Source organism: Acanthisitta chloris, unplaced genomic scaffold (assembly GCF_000695815.1).
Source record: "Acanthisitta chloris isolate BGI_N310 unplaced genomic scaffold, ASM69581v1 scaffold28493, whole genome shotgun sequence".
Taxonomy (NCBI): Eukaryota; Metazoa; Chordata; class Aves; order Passeriformes; family Acanthisittidae; genus Acanthisitta; species Acanthisitta chloris.
In genome coordinates, this window is record NW_008663772.1 from 1,629 (window position 1) to 22,971 (window position 21,343).

Here is a 21,343-nt window from a genome sequence, read left to right on the forward strand (position 1 = left end):
CTTTTAACCCCTTATCTTCACAGTTGCTCTGTCACAGTGAGGCAAGTCTCAGCAGCCTTCTGGTTTAGTGGGAAGAGTTTGTTCTAGGAACTTGATCTTTAAGAAGATACATCAGGATTTAAACAGCTTATTGGAAGGTGAAGCATGTGCCTCTTGCATAGTTATATTCATTTTCCTCTTAATTGTCTCCGTCTTCTATTCTAGACAATGATTCCTTTCCAGCAGAAGATTTTGAACTTGGTCAAGTGTTTCCGAAGACAATGGTCTTTATTTTCAAACTCTGAAAGGACTACTGTGTCTGGAGCAGACTGCATGCTGATGGCCTTGCAACTGTCCATGGCTGAAGTCAACAAGCAGGTTAGCATTCTTTTCAGTATCTTCTTGGGACTTAGTACATCTCAAACTGAGTTCACTTGCTGCTTAAGCACCAACTTGAAATGGCTGTTTTGGTCACTTCATTGCTGTTTGTTCAAACTGGGTGCACCTGAGGATCAGGTGCAACAAGGCACTAAAATTAACATGATGAAGTACACGGTAGAATCAGGGCTTAGAAAAAAACAACTGCAAGACAGAGGGAGAGTGGTGGTTTTGTTGTTTGTTTATTTTTCTTTTAATACAGTTTTAAGTGTACATTTGAGTCTCAAGCTTTAATGTGAAACACCAGTGTATTTTTTGCTGATCATGTAACTTCTCTTTATTTCCATCAAATGTTTCTTCTGGGCTGTAGATCAGGGTAGGAGAATTATGGCACTTCGGATGCATCTTTTTCCTTAGTGCTCCAAACATTCTTTGGAATGAGATGAGAAGTATATGAGTATAGAACTGATTTGTTATAGGCTGCATGAGTTGTACTTGCAACAGTCTGTTCTTGGCTGCTATTTTTCCTGACACTCATCAGATGAATCATAGAATCATAGAATCAATCAAGTTGGAAAAGACCTCCAAGATCATCAAGTCCAACCCTACCGTGGTTACTAGACCATGGCACCAAGTGCCACATCCAGTCTCATCTGGAAAACCTCCAGGGTCAGTGAATCCACAACCTCCCTGGGCAGCCCGTTCCAATGCCTGATCACTCTCTCCTTAAAAAATCTCTTCCTAATATCCAACCTACACCTCCCCTGGCAGAGCTTGAGTCTGAAGACCTGTATGTACATGTGAGTTGTGAATGTGCACCCAGTACCAGTAGGAATTATGGGGCTTTCTTTGCATGTGTACAAGAAGTGTCTGTCAAATGATGAAGAGGATGCGTAACTCTAAAGTGTCTCTGAAAGAAGCACTTTGGCTTGTCAAAGCTGGATGATTGGGAATTACCAGTCATCCAAACTGTGTGAGAAACAGTTGCCACATACAGTTAGGCCTTTGTATGTGTCTCATCTAGTAAGAGCTATGGCGATAGTCACTTTGATAAGCTAAAGTACCTTTTTAGGTCAATGTAGCATGAGGCAGTTCACCTCCTGACTCTGCTCCTGTTTGTCCATTTATACCTCATACACTGATGGGACAAGTGCTTTTGGCACCAGGGGGACCTATCTTCTGCTTCCTGCTCATCATGTACCAGTTCAGGGCTGTTTGTTCACCTCTGTGCATTAGGACCTGGGCTGATGCTCCCAGAGTCCCTTTGCCCTGTGACCTGGCAATCCTGGAATAGGATTCACATTAGATGTTAGGAAAAATTTCTTCACTGTTAGGGTGGTCAGGCTGGGAAATAGGTTGCCCAGGGAGGTGGTAGAGTCACCACGGTTATGGTTTGGGGGTTACAGCAGTGACCGGTTAATGATTGGACTAGGTGACCTTAGAAGTCTATTCTGTCCTTGATGTCTGTGATTCTACTGATGAAAACAAATGACTGTTGTTGGAAGTCTTAGCCAAATGTTGCATAGTAAACTAAACATATAGTACAAATCTTTAGCTTCTTTAAAAAAACCTCAACAAATCAAACCAAAAACCATACCCCCAACCAACCAAACCATGCCAAATCAAATCCAAGTGAGATCCCCAAACCAATAAAAACCACAAACAAACAGAAAACCTGCTTCAGTTTGTGCATTCCTAGTTGCAACATATTATTTAAAGAGTTACCACTTGTCTTGGAAGAAGATTGTCTCAGCTGAAATATTTCCAGAGCCTCTTTTTAACTTAACTGAGTTCATCACCAGACAAAGCTTTGTAGTTTAAAACGTGCAAGATAGGAGTTTCTCTTGTTTAAGCATTAAGTGTAAAACTGGTCAAGTCATCCTCACATTAAAAGGTGTTACAGGGGAAATACTAGAATTAGAAGATTGTAATGGAACACAAGATTGTAATGGAACAAAATAGCCAGGTTCCCAGTGATCTCACAACACCCATGTAGGTAAAATTAGAAGAATGATTGTGCATCAAAATGAACTCTTTGGCAACTGATAAATGACAATAACAGAGCAGTACCTATGGAGGCATTCATGGTTTGTCATGCATGCTGTGTTTCTCAAGGGAAAACTACCAACATTCTTCCAAAGCAAATTCTGGGAACTCAAGTTTGTTGTGCTGTCAGATGCCAAAAGTTACAGACATGATAAAGATGATATTGCTATTGGCAGTGTTCAAAGCCAGATTGGATGGAGGCTTGAGCAACCTGCTCTGGTGGGAGGTGTCTCTGCCCAGGGCAGGAGGTTGGGGCTGGATCATCTCTAATATCCATTCCAACCCCTAAAAGTCTCTGATTCTCTGAAGTGGGGCTTGGTACACAGATCAAGGAGCAGGGTGTGGAGGAAAATGAGGAGTCTAGCTGTGAATGAGAAGGTGGTAAGAGCAAGTAGTTGGAGGAGAAGGGGCACGTGGGACATAGTCTAATCTCCCCAGGCAGAGTGGGCCAGAAGCTGGATATGAAAGCACAGTCTGGACTGCGTAGTTAATGCTAGTTCTGGTATTAGTAACAGATGTGTGTGCATTTCTTTGATGTACTTATTAGAACTATGTTGTGATACTGCCAATGTTATGCTGAAGTATAACTCTACCAACACAGGGAAAACCAGCTCTTTTCTTTTGACATGTGTTTTCCCAGATTACTGCTTGAAGCAAGGTAAGGGAGCTATATTTAATGCGTTTGGGAAGGAAATGCCTGCCCTGCTAGAAACTATTTCTGTAAAGAAAGAACTTTATGCAAGCAATAGTACTTCAGCAGTGCCTTTTCTTAGGAGTCAAGTTCAATAACTGGTGCTTTAAGGATCAATAGCAAATACAGCGTGTAACAAAACTCAATTGTAAATGCAAAGCTGGGGAAGGACTTCAACTATAAGAAAGACTTTGTTATAAACTTAGATTATAATAGTTTTCCAAATATATATATATATATGCAGTTTTTAAAATGTATTTTTAAAGCTAAGCTGAATACAAACCAGTATTTTTGGCTTTTTTTTCCCATTCTATTAGCACTGCGGAGACTTCACAATATCCCTTAGTGATGTGTTGGAAACGTGGAACTATTTGTTACATGACAAACTGGGATTATCATATGAAAACATGAAAGAACCTGAAAATTATGCTGATGTAAAAGAAGCCTATCATGCCTTCTTGGAAAGGAGCAACATGTTAGATCTAATAGACATCCATCAGAAGCACCGTAGTCTTGAACCTGAAGATGAAAGCATAGCCCCTGTAAGTATTGTGTTTGTTTGATCTCTGATATTGTTTTGGCATATTTTTGGTTCCAGTTATGGATTTATGACACTTCTAAATATAAATAGGAGCTCTGAATTATTCACAAGTTTTTTCATTCTTCTGTTGGGGAAACACTTAAGTTTAAATTACTGTTTTAAAGAGATCTTAATCACTTCCCTCTGTTGTCCTGGCTGGGTGTGTCCCACAACTCCTCCAGGAACAGATCACTCCTTGCCATAAATGGAACTGAAAAATGAACTGTGGAGATTTATAAAACTGGAACAAAAATTAGTAATTAACACACATCATGGAGTTTCAGTCGTATCTTGATATGCAGCCAAAATACTTTTACCATTTTGAAAATTCTCTTTAAGCCAAAATTTCTGCGTGTTACGTGTAGTTCCATGTTAGATTCCTTCCCAAACCAGAAGAGGTTCCACTTCAGCTGCTCAGTCACAGCTCTGTTGCAGTTTGTGGCAGCTCAGGAGTCCTTGGGGCACTGCATGTGAGGCTGTAATCTAGGCTAGAGAAGTTCTGGTATATGTTCCTCTCTTAGACTACAGAAGTGTGAATAATGAACTTGTTTAATCTCTGTTATTGGACAAAACTATATGCCACTGTGATAAGTTTGAAACATAAGCATTGCACATGCTGATTTGGACTGAAGTAGAGTCAACTTTTTTCCCAATGACTAGTATGGGGCTGTGTTTAGGATTTGTGCAGGACACAGGGTTGATAATGCAGAGATGTTTTTGTTGCTGCTGAGCAGAGCTCACACAGAGTCAAGGCCTTTGTTGCTTTCCATACTGCCACACTGGCAAGGAAGTTGGGAGTGCATGGGAGACTGGGAGGAGACACAGCTGGGATGGGACAGGTAAACTGACCAAAGGGATATTCCATACCCTTGTTGGGGAAGATGGAGGAAGGGGGAGATATTTGAAGTGATGGTACCTGCTCTCCTGGAGGGGCTGAACACCTCCTGCCCATGGGAAGCAGTCAATGAATTCCTTGTTTTGCTTTGCTTGTGTGTGCAGCTGTTGCTTTCCCTATTAATCTCTTTGTCTCAACCCATGAGTTTTTCTAGCTTTTACCCTTCAAATTCTCTCCCCCACCCTGTTGGTAGGGGGTGTGGGAGTGGCTGAGTCGTTCTTGGGTGCTAACTGGGGTTAAACCAGGACAGCTCTCTGGAACATGGAAAGGTCAAAAGACAAAGGATATGGCAGAAAAAAAAAAAAAAAAAAGGCAAAAAACTTGGATTTAGATGCAAATGCTTCATGTTGTAAGGGAAATTAGGGAAGAGTTTTCTTTTACTGATCACTCTCAGCATTGCAGACTGAAATTACTGTTCATGTCTTCATCTGAAGTTGATGTATATTTAATTAGATGGTAATTTTAATATTAGCCAACTTATATCAGTAGCTGAACATTAATTGAACTGAGGTATATTATGGACACACAATAAATTAGTAGTTACATCATGATTAAAACTATTTACCTTCCAGCCCTTGTAAGAGTAAAAAGCTTTGTCAATAAAAAAGCGATCACATCCTCAAACAAGTTGCCCAGAGAGGATATGGAATCTCATCTTGGGAGTCACTGAGTAACCTGGTTGAACTGCTTCAAGCATAGATTTTTACTAGATGATCTCTATAGGTGCCTTTTAACCTAAATTATTGTCTGGTTCTATGACAAGTATCCTTGTATCCAGCTTGTCTAATTCCTTAAAGGTTAGGAGAACCTGCTCTCAAATACTCACGTGGTTGTTAGGCACACCAGAGTTGTCAGGAGAACTGAGGTACAGGAAGGGCATGGAATCTGCCTTGGGGTTTTGGTTTGGTTTTGTTTGGGTTTTTGGATGTGGTTTGTTTCCTCCCTGTTTTCATGGGGAAGGTAGAGAACTTGAGTGGGTTACTGAGCTCTTCCTAATCATGGCATAATGTATTAAATGTTCTCCAAAGCATAAGCAGCTGCATTTAGTGCAAGTGTATTGCACAACCGTGTGAGATCTTTTCTAAATTAACTTGTATCTAACACCTCATTTTTCTACTCAAACAGTTGTGCTTTTAAAGACTAAAACCAGAAGCAGGTTTTAAGGACTGTATTAACCTCAAACACAGGCAAACTGGCAGAGATGTAGGTTTATACCAGATTTTACTACCACTTTTGCTTTCTAATCACCTGCAAACTAAAGTTTATTCTGATCTTTTTATTAAAGGTTCAACTCTTGGAATTTATTTCTGGCATAATGAATGTACAAGAAAATAATGGTTCTGTTCTTTCTACACCTTCTACACCGGGGAACAGACAGGGCCAGGGGAATGTGGAGGTAAAAGTTATTTCTGTCTCTTTTGGAATGTTCTGTGTATTTTGAAAAGATGAAACATAACATAGTTTCTTTTTCCAATTATTGGTATCCAAATGTGGCTGGTTAAAAAAACTAAGCTTGCATGGTCTAATTCTGTGTCACTGGAGTATATTCATAGAATCATGGAATTTAAGGGTTGGAATGGACCTTACAGATCATTTGGTCCTAACCCCCTGCCCTGGGCAGGGAAACTTCCTCACTAGATTAGGTTCCTCAAGGCTTCATCCAGCCTGGCCTTGAACACCACCAGGGTCAGGGCAGCCACCACGTCCCTGGGCAACCTGTGCCAGTGTCTCACCACCCTCACAGGAAAAAAACTCTTTTCTCATATCCAACCTAGACTTCCCCTCCTTCAGTTTGTACACATTGCTCCTTGTCCTATCACTGCAGTTCCTAACAGAGTCCCTCTCCAGCTCCTTGTAGCCCCTTCTATGAGGTCTCCATGCAGTCTTCTCTTCTTCAGCCTGTACAACCCCAACTCCCTCAGTCTGTCTTCATAGGGGAGATGCTCCAGTGCTCTTAGCAACTTTGTGGCTTCCTCTGGACTTGCTCCAGCAGTCCCATGTCCTTCTTATGTTGAGAACATAAGAACTGTGTGCAGTATTCCTGGTGGAGTCTCACGAGAGCAGAGCAGAGGGGGAGAATCACCTCTTTTGACCTTCTAGCCACACTTCTTTGGATGCAGCCCAGGATAGGATTGGCTTTCTGGGCTGAGATCACACTGCAGCTCATGGTGAGATTCTTTCATGTAAGAATCCTTGTACATAAAGTAGCACTTCAGAATTATGCAAGGTGAAGTTCTCTTCCAAAAATCATATCAGTACTTCTGTAATTAGCTCTAAAATAAAACAGAATGCAATTTAGCAGCAGGATGATCAGTTTGTGTGATGTTTTCTTTCACAGGTTACAATCCTGGCAAAGAAGTCGGTGTGTTCATATTTAAGCCTATTGGTGAATTCCAAAGATGATCTGGCATTGGCTCATATTCTAAATGTGCCTGACAGAGGACTTGGTAGAGAAGCCTTCACTAACCTGAAACATGCCTCACAGAAGAGAAAAATGTCCATTTTCCTGGTATGTGTATCAAATGATCTATGAACGTAGAATATGACTTTAATCTCCTGTGCAAGGTTGGCATTTGCAAGCCAAGCATGGTGGCATTTGCCACCACGAACATGATTTTCAGGCAAAAAGACACAACAGATTCTGCGTGAAGAAATGGATGTTTTCTTGGTCGTGAGATCTAAAGATGCACAGAAGTATAATTGTGTGCATGTGTACCTTTAGAGTTCTAGAATGGGATCTTGAACAAAAGGCATGGAAATATTCATCCCAAATAGTGACTGACATCCTGGAAATGTTTGCTGTCTTAAACATGAATACAAGACATGCTTTTATTTTTGCTTTTAAAATATTTTTGGAGTCTTGGTAAATCAGGTGAAGTGAGGCCATGAGTATGCATGTCAAAGACTAAAGAAGAAAACGTGATGTTAAACTAGATGTTAAATGCCTCCAAAAGCAGTTGTGGTGGGTTAACCCTGGAGAGGTGGCAAATGCCAACCAAAGCCACTCTGTTACTCCCCTCCTCAGCTGGACTGGGGAGAGAAAATCTAACAGAAGGCTTGTGAGTCAAGGTAAGGACAGGGAGATTGTTCAGCGGTAGTCATGGGCAAAACAGATATGATTTGGGGAAAAATTATATGATTTCTTGCTAATTCTCTGTTCCAGGATTAATTATTTCAACTCCCAATGCTCTGTTAACATTGTATAAAAAAGGAATGTGTTTGGACTGGATTTACTACCTCTTCTTCACAGTTCCCAGAGGGGAAACTTCTCTACTGTGTAAAGAAGTTTTCTTTTCTGGCACCTGTGTGTTGTAGAAGTCTTGCAAACCTAAAATGTTTTCTATTGGGAAGGCAAGGTCCTATGGACAGCCAGAGGAAATTTTTAGCCCAAAGACAGGAATACCGGCAGGTTTACTTTCCCTGCTAGAGTAATACCACTTTTACTCTTTTTCAGTCCTAAGAGCTTTATGACTTAGCTCTGTAGTCTGAAATTAAAATTTATGTATAGAATTAATATTGCTGTGTCAGTGTCAAACATAGTGGATTGTTATCTTTTCTCTCACCTTTCTGGAGAACTGCTGAGGTTTTTGTTCTGACCATTGCCATAAAACCCGAGGGACTGTACTTTAAGGTACACTACTTTTGGGACATCTCTCGTTTTCTGAGTCTTGTAGCATAGGGGCCTGAAGTACCTCCTCAGTTCAGGAGGGATATTGAGGTGCTGGAGCAGGTGCAGAGAAGAGCAACGAGGCTGGTGAAGGGACTCAAGCACAAGTCTCATGAAGAGAGGCTGAGGGAGCTGGGGGTGTTTAGCCTGGAGAAGAGGAGGCTCAGAGGAGACCTTCTCACCCTCTACAATTCCCTGACAGGAGGTTGGAGTCAGGTGGGGGTTGGTCTCTTCTCCCAGGCAGCCAGCAGGAGGACAAGAGGGCACAGATCCAAGGTCTGCCACAGGAGGTTTATGTTGGATATTAAGAAGAGATTTTTTTGTGGAGAGAGTGATCAGGCATTGGAATGGGCTGCCCAGGGAGGTGGTGGATTCACTGTCCCTGGAGGTTTTCAAGATGAGACTGGATGTGGCACTTAGTGCCATGGTCTCGTAACCATGGTAGGGTTGGACTTGATGATCTTGAAGCTCTTTTCCAGCCCGGTTCATTCTATGATTCTATGACTATGAAATATATGGAAACTTCCAGAATTCAGTATCTGTGATGATAGAAGCCTTAACTGTCATCATTTGTCAGAGGATTTGAGTATAAATGATTTTTATTTGCATCTCTGAAAATACACATAATACTGAAGTCAGCTTTCACATGCGTGTATTAAAATTGTCCTTGGGTCACAGGGAGCCCTCGGAATAGCAGAGCAGTTTTGGTGAGGACAGTTTGAGTACTTAAACAGAAGCAATAACAGAACAGTTCCAGACCCTGTTTTAGTAAGTTTTTTTCTAAGCTTTCTACTGGCTAATAAAAGTATCAGGTTATAGGTCATTTTCTCTTTGGCTTGTTTGTTGGTTTTTTCCATACTGCTGCAAAATTTAAGTACTGATCTTGCAAGTACTTATAGTGAGATGTACAGAACTTGCCTTTAAGAGGCCTTGAAACCCATATTTCCAGTCTGGATAAAGCCTTGAGCAACCTGCTGTGGTGGGAGGTGTCCCTGCCCAGGGCCAGGGGGTTGGGACTAGATCATCTCTAAGGTCCATTCCAACTCCTAAATTCTATGATTCTCTAATTGTATTGATTTCAGAATTTACTTGTGCTATCAACCAGCCGTTAAATGCTCTTTGCAGATCTCTAGGAGAGGTTCAGCTCACCATGCAAACAGTTCCATGTCTGTCTATGGCTTCATTTTTCTGAATATTTCTCCTGATAGATGGCAACATCCTTTATTCGAACCATAGAACTTGGAGGAAGAGACTATGCGTCGTCGATGTACGATCCTTTAAGACCCCATGTCAAAGGGCTTTCTGACTTCGTTAACTTTATTGACAAGCTGCAAGAAATTGTTGGTGAAACCTTAGATCCAAGGTAACGGATTTTCTGTTCTGTTTTTGTCTTGTTGAGCACCTTTTCCTCTGGTGCTTGTGTCCTGATGAGGTGGAGTGAAAGAAAGTCTAATAGTTTACTTATTAAATAATTCAGAGCAATGTGGCTAGCAGGGCAAAAGAGGTGATTCTTCCCCTCTACTCTGCTCTCATGAGACCCACCTGGAATACTGCACACAGTTCTGGTGTCCTCAACATAAGAAGGACATGGAACTGTTGGAGTAAGTCCAGAGGAGGCCACAAAGTTGTTGAGAGCACTGGAGCACCTCTCCGAAGAAGACAGGTTGAGGGAGTTGGGGCTGTTCAGCCTGGAGAAGAGAAGACTGTGTGGAGACCTCAGAGCAACTTTTCAATATCTGAAGGGCCTACAAGGGAGCTGGAGAAGGACTCTGTGTTAGGAACTGCAGTGAAAGGACAAGGAGTAACAGGTTCAGACTGAAGGAGGGGAAGTTTAGGTTAGATATTCGGAAAAAAAATTTTCCTTTGAGGGTGGTGAGACACTGGCACAGGTTGCCCAGGGACGTGGTGGCTGCCCTGATCCTGGCAGTGTTCAAGGCCAGGCTGGATGAAGCCTTGAGGAACCTAATCTAGTGAGGAAGTTTCCCTGCCCAGGGCAGGGGATTGGGACTAGATCATCTCTAAGGTCCATTCCAACCCTTAAATTCTGTGATTTATGAAGTGTTTGAATTAAGTCTTATTTTTAAATAAGTAATTAAATCCCAATTGAGCTAAGCATAAAGGTTGTTGAGGCTATTTTTTTCTGTTATGCTTTTGTCAAATCTCTGTCCTTGTGGCTGTTTGGTGATTTCCCTAGTTGTAAATTAACTTAGAGATTTTCATCTCATGAGTCTGGTAAGTACTTAAACTGATATGTGCTTTGCCTCCTGCTAGTTAATTACTTTCTCTTTGTCATTTCATTCTGTATGGCACAATATGACACTCCTGATAGCAGGAGAAATGGAAAGGCAAAATGAACTTTGGTAGTTTCAAGGTGTAGTCACTGAGCAGAATGAACATTCCTACAAATCTCTTGCATGTTGGAATAGTTCAAGTTTGTCTCTCCTTATTCTCCAGATGTCTAAGATTAGAAGAAATTACTAATCTTGCAAGAATCCATAGCATGTATATTCCTTAACATTTGGGGATGCTCTAAACTTTGCAATGCTAAAGCTCTGTACATATAAGACTTGGATAATGGTTGTGCAGTAAATAGAGAGCTTGAATGTTCTATTTTTTTGTGCCTGTTTCTTGACAAGGAACATATCAAAAGCAAGTGATTATTATACGCCTCAGGATCTGAAAACTCTTTCCTGTTAGTATTAATGGAAAACTAATCCATCATTCTAGAAATTCTTCTCTTTTAGGCCAGGAGAACTTAATATTACTGGAATGACTTTTTTCAAGTTCCTAAAGAAGTGTGTGTGATTTAAAACTGAATGATAAAGATTTATTTGTCATATTGGTCCCTGCACTTGATGGTTCATGTCGTTCGTGGTGGTGGTGGTGGGTGTATACACATAGTTTAAAAGTCCCCGCTGAGCTTGTTGAGTAGCAAAGTTGGGAGATTGACAGGAAATCCTCTTCTGGAGTTGGGCCCTTCCCTGGCTGCTAGCAGTAACCACTTGGTGGCAATATCACACAGCTCACATCAGGAGCTGGTTCAATACAGTGTGTTGTTTCACTCAACCCATTGGAGCGAGCGCTTGCAGTTCAGGTCCCAGAGCAGCATTCTGCAGTCTCTTGGAGCAGTTACACAGCTTGACTTGATCATGTGGATTAGTGCATTTAGCTTTCCCTTCACAGGGAAAATGCTGTTTCTTATGTGTTGCCTTTGTGAAGCTGTGATTGCATCTGGAGGTTCAGTAGTATTTTGGGACGGCATATTGGACTTGATCTGGGCTTGTGCTTGGAGTGAATTGGATAGTGTTCTCACAGCCCTGGAGTTTTGTGGTCTAAAGTTGCTGGAAAGTTATGCAAGTGTATGCAAAACATTGTATATAGGATTCCTTAAACTTGGGATTGTAGAATAATTCAGGTTGGAAGGAACATCAGGAAGTTTTTGGTCCAATATCCCACTCACAGCAGGGTCAATTATGGGGTCAGCTCAGGTTAATCAGGGCTTTATTCAGTCTAGTCTTGTGCAGTCTCCATCCTTGGAGGTTTTCAGTCTCCCTCTTGGCAACCTGTTCCACTGCTTGTGTTCTCATGGTGAAAAGTTGTGGGTTTTTTTCTTTATACTGAGTTAGGACCTCTCTTGTTTCAATTTATGTGTATCATATCTTTTATTGTCACTCTTTTATTGATCAGCATGAGGAGCTTGGCTCCATCTTCCTGGCTGCCACCTTGTTGTAGGTATTGGAAAGCTGTTAGTAAATCCCCCTGAAGCTTTCTCTTCTCTGGACTGAACAAGCTGTTCCCTTAGCTGCTTCTCACAGGGCATGTCTCCCTGACCGTCTTGGCAGCCCTCTGCTGAACTTGCTCTAGTTTATCAGTGTCTTTCCTGGACTGGGGGCCCAAAACTGGAAGCAGTATTCTAAATTTGGTCCAACAAGTGCTGATTAGAGAGGGATAATCACATTCCTTAGACTACTGGCTACGCTACTGTTGATGCAGCCAAGGATACTGTTGGCCTTCTTTGCTGCCAAGGCATGCTCCTGGCTCTCAGCTAGCTTGCTGAACATACAGCAAGACTCCCAGGTTCTTTTACATAGTGCTGCTCCCCAGCCTGTAGCATTGCAAGGGGTTGTTCCTTTCCAAGACTTTGCATGTCTTGTTGAATTTCATATGGTTTCTGTCAGCCCATTCTTCTTGTCTGTTTAGGTATGTTTGCATGGCAGCTCTGCCCTCAAGCATATTGACCATCCAATTTGGTGTCATCCGTAAACTTGATGAGCATGTATTTTTATCACTGAGTCACTGCCAAAGATAATAGGGAAAAAATGTATTTCAGGATAGCCCCCTATGGTGCTTCATTGTTACTGACCTCCAGATAAAACACAGCATTTACTACCTTCTGAGGTAGATCATCCAACCAGTCTTTAACCCAACTAGCTGTCTGTCCATGCAGACTATGACATTCATACTCTATGTTCAGAGTGTACTCTGACAGTGCTGAAAGCCTTGCTGCAGTCAGGGTAAATGGCACCCACCACTCTCCCCTAGTCTGCAAAACAAGTCATTTTATTGTAGGAGGCAAAAGGTTGGTCAGGGAGAATTTACTCTTGATAAATCCATGCTTACAGTATGGTGAATCCATGCTTCCCAGCAATCTCCTAGTCCTTCACATGCCCAGAAATGTTTTCTCTGAAGACCTTTTGCACTATTTTATTAGGGAACAAAGTGAGGATGATGAACTTGTGGTTCTCGAAACAGTTCTTTAGGGTGGTGGGTTTTTTTGGTTTTTTTTTGGTTGGTTTTTTTTTTTTTTTTGGTTGGTTTTTTGTTTGTTTGTTTGTTTGGGGTTTTTGTAATGATTTGCTTTTCTCCGTTTGTCAGGGACCTCCCCTGGTCACCATGACCTTTCAAAGATGGTACAGAGTGGTCTTAGGAGGGCATTTGCCAATTCTATTAATCCTCTTGGATACAGTCCATTTGGTCCTAAGGTCTTGTATGGACTCAGTGCTGTCAAGTAAACCCTGGTTGGATCTTTATCCACTGCTGGCAGATCTCTTCTGAAACTTTCTCTAATCAGAGGCCTGGGAGGCTGTGTTGGTGAGGACTGAGGCAAAGAAGGTATTGAGCACCTCAGTTTCATCTGTGTCCACTTTGTTGTAACATCTGCCTCAGCAAAGGTCTCTCATTTTCTTTGCTCAGCCTTTTACCACAAAAGCAGCAGGTGAAGCTGCATTAACATTCCTGGTAATTCTCAACTCCAGCTGAGCTTTGACTTTCCTGGTAACATCCTCAAACCTGTCCCTTCTTCACCATTCAATGTAAGCCTTTTTGCACTGAAACTCAGTCATCAGTTCACTGTTCAGCCAAGCTACTCTACTGATATTTCCACATCTTTTCCTAAGTATTTTGATGGACTGCTCTTGTGCTTGTAATATTATTATAGTCTAATATAATTAATATTCTATTCTAATTAATAGCTTCTTTGCTTTTTAGAACTTTGTCTCATGGGATTCCATGGCTGCTTATCAGGAATCTTATTCTGGGAACAATACTTTATAGTATATAGTTATAGTAACTTTGGCACCAGGCTTGGGTAGCATTGCTTACTGTGGAGAATATGAAGAGCCACTCTAGTTTCTTCCACCAAGCTAACAGAGAAATTTTAGCCAATATAGTAAAAGCAGCAGCAGCAACATGGAAAGGTACTCAGGAGCACTGGTTTTTTTTTTTTGTTTTTTTTTCTTTTTTCTTTTTTTTTTTCTGTGCTTTTATTGTGCATCTAATAATTGGCAAAACTCCATCCAGGGGCATAAGAGAGTCTTCAGCTGGTAGTGACTTCTGTAGGGTTAAAAAAGTTAAGGGTAATAATGCAGCCATGATTTGAGATGGAATTTCTGAGTTCTGTGAGTGCTTTGATGCAGTTATTTTTTCTTGTGTAGGTATGTTTAAAACCTAGATAAGTTCACTGATAGGATCCTAGTGTTGAAAATGTGACATGAACTAATAATTCTTTTCATTTTTGCATATAACATAACTAGAAAAAAAGCACATTGGATTTGCTTTAAGGCACAGTTACCACTCTCTTAGGAGCGTTGTATGTTGTGTTGTTTCCTAGGTAGATTCCCAGGTAGATCAAGCTCTAGTTGACATCTTGTTGCTTTGTGTTGGAGAACAGAATTATTGCTGCTCTCTTCCTACAGCTCTAAATTAAAAAACTGGATATCTATTGAGTTCCTACCAAGTTCTAAAACATCTTATAAACTCATAACAAAGGAAAAAGGCTCTGACCTCCTCCCACCCATTGGGTGTTTGTGGTTGGTTTCAAGACATTTGTTCCCACTGCCTAAGTCAGATAGCTGTATATTTGTCATCTGTTTTTTGCCTCTGTAGAAGTGGAAATGAATTAATAAAAATGTTGACCTTAGTATAATAGAATTTTGATATATTCTTTTCTGTTCTTGGAATAGGCTTTGGGAGCCTGTTCTGGTTTTTATCAGGTTTTGAATATTGTCCATGTCCTCAACGTTTTCTACTTTATGCTGCTTTAGTCTTTTCCACAAAAGATGTATTTCCAGAAAATAAGCAAAGGTGCTTCTGCATCACATTAGCTTCTCACACTGAGGCCTCAGGTCTAATAGTGAGCACTTGCTGATATTGTTAAGATTTTAAGTAAGCAGAGGAACTTATTTATGTGATAATAGAATCATAGAGTCATAGAATTTTAGGAGTTGGAATGGACCTTAGAGACCATCTAGTCCCAACCCCCTGCCCTGGGCAGGGACACCTCCCTCCAGACCAGGTTGCTCAAGGCTTCATCCAACCTGGCCTTGAACACTGCCAGGGTTGGGGCAGCCACAGCCTCCCTGGGCAACCTGTGCCAGTGTCTCACCACCCTCACAGGGAAAACTTCTGCCTAAGTTCTAACATAAATTTCCCCACATTCCATTTATCCCCATTACTCCTTGTCCTGTCACTGCAGCTCCTAACACAGAGTCTCTCTGCAGCTTCCCTGGAGCCCCTTCAGCTCCTGGAAGGTGCTCTGAGGTGTCCATGTCCCTCCTTCAATTTGTACCCATTGCCCCTTGTCCTCACTGCAGCTTCTAACCCTCTCCAGGTTCCTTGTAGCTCCTTCAAATCCTGGAAGGTGCTCTGAGGTCTCCACACAACCTTCTCTTCTCCAGGCTGAACAGCCCCAACTCCCTCATCCTGTCTTCACAGGGGAGATGCTCCCGTCCTCTTAGCAACTTTGTGGCCTACTCTGGAATCAGTAATAATAACCAACAATCTCAGTGGGAGCAAAATAGGCAAGGCATGCTGTTAGTTTCCTATAAAATAGTTACCTCTACATAAGAAAAGATGGTTTGATAAAGAAAATGAGGTAGAAGTAGATAGCACTGGGACCCCGATGATGTGAGACACAAGGGCACAAGTGGGCACAACATCTGAGAATATTTTCAGTAGTAGCAACCAGTGACAGAATATATGATTTGTCTGATGACTAGTTAACAGGTAGAGTTTTGCATTGTACTGTATTTTTAAAACTCTCTTTAGTAACACTGGTGCAAATAAGGTATTTTTAGCATATGATTCATTTTCTCTACATGGAGACTTCTGTTTTTCTCTAGCTACAAGACAGGTAAGCTGAATCCTACCTGACCTGTCTACCCTTGTAGTGCTGGTTAAAGCCAAAGAAGTCAAGCCATTCCTTCTGCCAGTTGGTCTAAAATGCTGGAGAATTTGTTAATTAAGGAAAAAAGTTAATTGAACATTGTAAAACTAAACACTTAGTGGCTGCTAGTGAAGTCTTAGTTCAATGGCCTGAGCTGCTTGTGTTAACTTGGTCTTTAGTTGTGCCATCATGTGCTTTCCTCTAACCCACCCACCCACCCGCCCAGCAACGCTGGCTGTTGTGGATAGGAAATGAGAATAAATTTAGGTTGTGCAATGGAAGATGGAAGTGTTTGGACCCTCTCTAGCTGGTGAGGCAAGCGAGGTATAGGCCCTCAAATAAAGGAAAGGGTGCTTGGCTTAGGCCTCGTCTGCTATGGATTGACTATGGAACACTGGACAGACATGCTGATGGTCACATCTGGACTTTGCTACATCCATTCAGTGGAAGATCTCCACTGTGCTATTTGATTCAGACTGTTGAGTCTAAACAGAGTGTGTTTGAACACTCTGAGTCTGGATGGAGTGTTCTCTGTCGGACAGTGGAAGGTGGTTGTTTCTAAAGTGTTGGGGTTTGGGGTCTTTTTGCATTTATAATTACTCTGATGGATTTTCTTTGGTTATTTCTATCATAAAGACAGCAGTTGGTTTTATAGTTGAGATTTCTTTCAGTTCATACTTTTTGAATAATGAAATATTGTTGCATGTGGCTCTGAACAGAATCATATTACTCGCATTATTGCTAGTTTGGCACGGTGGCGACTGATGACTGGATTTGCTGACTGGATTTGGTAAGAATCCTCCTTCAATATGATTTAGAAGACCTTGGATGTGATACTGAAGCACTTTTCACTAGGATACTTCATGTCAGTAGCCTGTGATCTGAATGCAGCATCAGAGAAAGCCTCTTAGCAGGCACAATGACTAGAAAAGGACAAGATCTTTGAGCTCTCTATTGCCTTAGACAAATGGCTTTGCTTTGTTTGATATATAAAGTCCATTCTTGAATTCAATTAGTTTTCTTGCTCCTCTTTCAAAACTACAATGAACAAAAATTATTAACTTTTGCTGCTGTAAAAATTCTCTGAAGAGATCCCCCATGTAATTCCATATTCAAACCTAACCTTTGCTGTCGTAGCTATTAGGAATTGCAAAGTGTTTTCAACTTTATCTTGTTCATGTAAACTTTTCTTTCTAGTGCAATGACAGATGTTTTAAAGTTCATGTAAGTTCAACTGATCTTCTGCATGATGTAAATCAAAAAGGTGATGTCACAGCAACCTGGCGTGGGGTCTCTTTGTTGTAAAACAAGCAAACTAAAAACCAGAGCCTGCAAATTAAATTTTTAGCATGTTTTCCTTTTATCTTCATGGTTTTAGTTAATCTCTTTGAACCTCACTAAAAATGTATCTAGTAACTGCTACTGGATTTCAAGTTGATCACATAACTTACTTGGTTGCTTTGAATAGAACTGTTTATTGTAGAATTCATTTATAGTTTCATCCCGAAGAGAGTTGTTTCTTAAGCTGTTTTTTCCCCAGTGAGGACAGGCTGAGGGAGTTGGGGCTGTTCAGCCTGGAGAAGAGAAGGTTGTGTGGAGACCTCAGAGCACCTTCCAGGAGCTGAAGGGGCTCCAGGGAAGCTGCAGAGGGACTTTGTGTTAGGAGCTGCAGTGACAGGACAGGGGGCAATGGGTACAAATTGAAGAAGGGAAATCTGCCTTAGACATTAGGCAGAAATTTTCCCTGTGAGGGTGGTGAGACACTGGCACAGGTTGCCCAGGGAAGCTGTGGCTGCCCCAACCCTGGCAGTGTTCAAGGCCAGGTTGGATGAAGCCTTGAGCAACCTGCTCTGGTGGGAGGTGTCCCTGCCCAGGGCAAGGGGTTGGGGCTGGATGATCTGTAAGGTCCATTCCAATCCCTAAAATTCTCTGTGTTTTGATTCAACGAATTTGTTGGGTCAAGGCTGAGAATTTTTTTACCAGAGGAAGGACTCTATAAACATCTCCATTTGTGCTCCAGATGGCATATATGAAGCAATGAAGACATTGCCTCTCCTACTGAGACTGACCATATTTGTTCAAACTCCAGGTTAGTTAGGACTAACACGGTCAATTAGGGCTGTCTGTAGAAAGCTTTGAAATACTCATGAAATAGCACAGGTAAAGTGGATTAAACATTTTCTAAATAAAGGCTTATAAAGCAAACCTCACAACATAACTTGTTTTGTTGTGTTACATCCTGGTGTAAAATGGCATCAGCTATGGCACAGTGTTTCAGCAGTAATCCACACACATTGAACCACCATTTTATGTCTCGGCCTGTTTATATAAATTCTAGTTGAAGTATGAATAAACTTTTCCTTTTCTGTGCTCCAGCAAGTGCCGTGTATATCTGAGGGGGGACTGGAACTCATTCCTGGAAAAGGAGGAATATGGGGAGAAGAAGAGATTAAATGAACTTTATTTCTAATAGCAAATATCCTTAGTTGGCATTGGGGAGTAGAAGCAAAGAAAACAAACAGAAAATGTTTTTGTCACAGGTTTGTTATTTTTTCCCAGTGAAAAGCTGCAAGGTAATTGAGTCACATACAGAGCATAGCATTTCATTAAGGGCATGATTATCTTAATGAACTCTACTAGTGCCCAGTGCTAGTTGTATAATAATACTTTGTCTTCCAGCACACATAGATGTGTATGTATGTATGTATGTTAAATGTGTGAAAGGGATAAGGATGTGGATAAGTTCAACATAGCTGTACACAGAAAGAACTGAGCCAGGATTTCACAGTAAATTTCAGTCCATCCCTTCACCTGCTTGTTTGTCTTGGAGTTCTAGGGGCAGGGCAGTATTTATGGAACAGATACTATTCATTTAATACAATACTTTTCTCATTTGAGGATATTATTTTGGAAAGTGTCAGTTTAGGGCTGAGGAAAACAGAGCAGTTTGGAAGAAGCATCAGGAGACTTGGCTACAGTTCCTATATGCATCTCTTGTGGTTAGACTGGATTCTGGTGTTTGGAGCAGTGGTAAAATAGCATATTTTGGCTTTTTTTTTTAAACTCTCCTTTCTATGATCCCTCTGGATCTTGACCTATGTGCAGAGAAACTTCATATGGTGACTTTTCTTTTGACCAAGTGCATATGTTGTGTTTACATTTCTGCAAACCTTCAGGTTTTCTGTTTAACCAAACCTGCAAATCTAATGTGAACTGAGTAATCTTTAATCTGTTAAAGTTGAAAATTGTGTGGAAATATTTGGTTTTTACCTGGAAGAAAATTAAAAAATACTCAAAAAAATCTTAACTTCAGATTTTCTGTTATTTACTGTAGTCTTTGTTCAGCCAGAGTAAGCCAAAACTGTAAGGTTCTTGGCCCAGTTCCCTCAATTTATTTTAGCTGGAAACCATATAAACAAACTATTTTTCCTCTGACTCAATTCCTATTCTTACCTCGTTCTGCCCAATGATTTTGTATGTTCTAGGAATGTAGACACAGTTTCAGTTGATGGAGGTTCTCCCAACCAGAACTCTAAAATTCATTGTCAGAATTTTATATCTATAGTGGATTCCTTTTTTTCCATGTGCAAGGTATCATTTCAGGGTAAGTAGACAGGAGCATGAAGGAAACCAATAAGCATAGAGGAAGTTGAAAAATGAGTCATCGTGTCACTCTTGGCTATGTGACCTGCAGTAATAAAGCTGATGCTTTGGGGTTTTGACAGAACTGTGATTTGCAGCATCACAGATGTATCAAAATAAAAATCTACTTTATGTGCCAGTAGCAGCTCAAGACTTCAGGGTATGTGAATAAATATGGAGTTGTTTTATGTGGTCCCCACAGTGTGGTTAAATCTGTGGTGTCTGAGCTAGAGAGACTGATGTTAGGTTGCCCTCAACATGCTGCATTTCTGCTTTGATCTGGACTAGAAACTTAACTTAGAACAAAAAAAACCCCAAACAGCTTTTAGGCAGAGATGCATTATGATGTAGGAGAGCTGAGTGGTTCCTGTAGTGCTTTATTTTCTTTGCCCAAGCTTGTGCAATGGTAAGACATACTTAATGTTTTGTGTATGTACTGAACTCGAGCACAAGTGCTATGAGGAGAGGCTGAGGGAGCTGGGCTTGTTTAGCCTGGAGAAGAGGAGGCTCAGGGGAGACCTTCTCACCCTCTACAACTCCCTGAAAGGAGGTTGGAGTCAGGTGGGGATTGGTCTCTTCTCCCAGGCAACAGGCAGAGGGACAAGAGGGCACAGACTCAAGCTCTGCCAGGGGAGGTTTATGTTGGATATTAGAAAGAGATTTATTAAGGAGAGAGTGATCAGGCGTTGGAATGGGCTGCCCAGGGAGGTGGTGGATTCACCATCCCTGGAGGTTTTTAAGATGAGACTAGATGTGGCACTTAGTGCCATGGTCTAGTGACCATGGTAGGGTTGGACTTGATGATCTTGGAGGTCTTCTACAACCTGGTTTATTCTATGATAATTATTAAGTTTTTAACTCAAGGGGTTTATTTTGTCTTTCACAAAATCTGACTAAAGTAGTCACGACACGTTTGCTGAAGAAAGAGTCTCATAGACTGTGGCTGTATGGCAAACAGTGTTGTTCATGTGGTCTAATTACTATCTATGGAAATAAAATTGGAAGCAGATTAGGGTTTTGAAGCACCTTCACAAAACAGAAAAGCCTCAAAATTCTAATAGGCTATTAAACTGCAATCTATGTTCCAGGGAAAAATTGTGTTTACATTTAACAGTTTATGAGCAAAACAGTCACTGTAGGTTTTCTTTGAACTTGTAAGAAGTTCATTTTGTGTTGCAGCTCAGAGTGTTACTATATGCGGAATTCATTACCTTCCCTCATAATAGTCCTTCTTTTTTTGAATCAAACTATTATGTTGGACAATACTTCTACACTGCTGTTTGATTTCAAAGATCAAAGCTGTTCTCTTTGATTAACTGTGCTATGCTCAACACTAATAGGTATACTAAAGTGTTGCCAAGATTAATGTGGAGATGACCCTGTGCCTATTTTCAGACTTGCAGGGGGGCGAATTCTGTCAACAGTGAAGATGCAGTTGATAAAAGGCCGAAGCAATGGGGATCCTTTCTGTCAGGCAGTAGAGGAAGTTGTACAAGATTTGGATTTGAAGATTAAAAATATTATCGATTCACTACAGGAAGTCTCAACTGCTAGCACCACTGGAGTCAGTCCAGCACGGGTAATAGCACTTCTTTTGTTCTCCTTACTCTTTAGCTGTATAAGAAAGCAAATGTCTTTTGCCCCTTTTGCTTCTTTTTCACTTTTAAAGGACTATCTAAAGAGCATAATCTTCTCCTAACAGTACAGAGTAGTGTCATTTTCTTTATGATGTCATTTTAAACTTGTTGAAAGACTTGAGGATTACGCTGTGGGTTTCAAAGAGCTGATTTACTCAGAGTAAA

The 21,343-nt window shown here is 41.1% G+C and overlaps 1 protein-coding gene across 1 annotated transcript; it reads left to right on the plus strand.

Moving 5' to 3' along the window:
- Positions 1–207: 207 nt before the first annotated feature.
- Positions 208–21,120, plus strand: LOC103798811 (PCNA-interacting partner-like; the record flags this gene model as incomplete). Its single annotated transcript, XM_009071092.1, has 6 exons — positions 208–357; positions 3,412–3,636; positions 5,855–5,965; positions 6,908–7,078; positions 9,445–9,599; positions 20,937–21,120. Coding segments are annotated over exons 1-6 (996 nt in total), but the record flags the coding sequence as incomplete, so codon positions are not given.
- Positions 21,121–21,343: the final 223 nt, after the last annotated feature.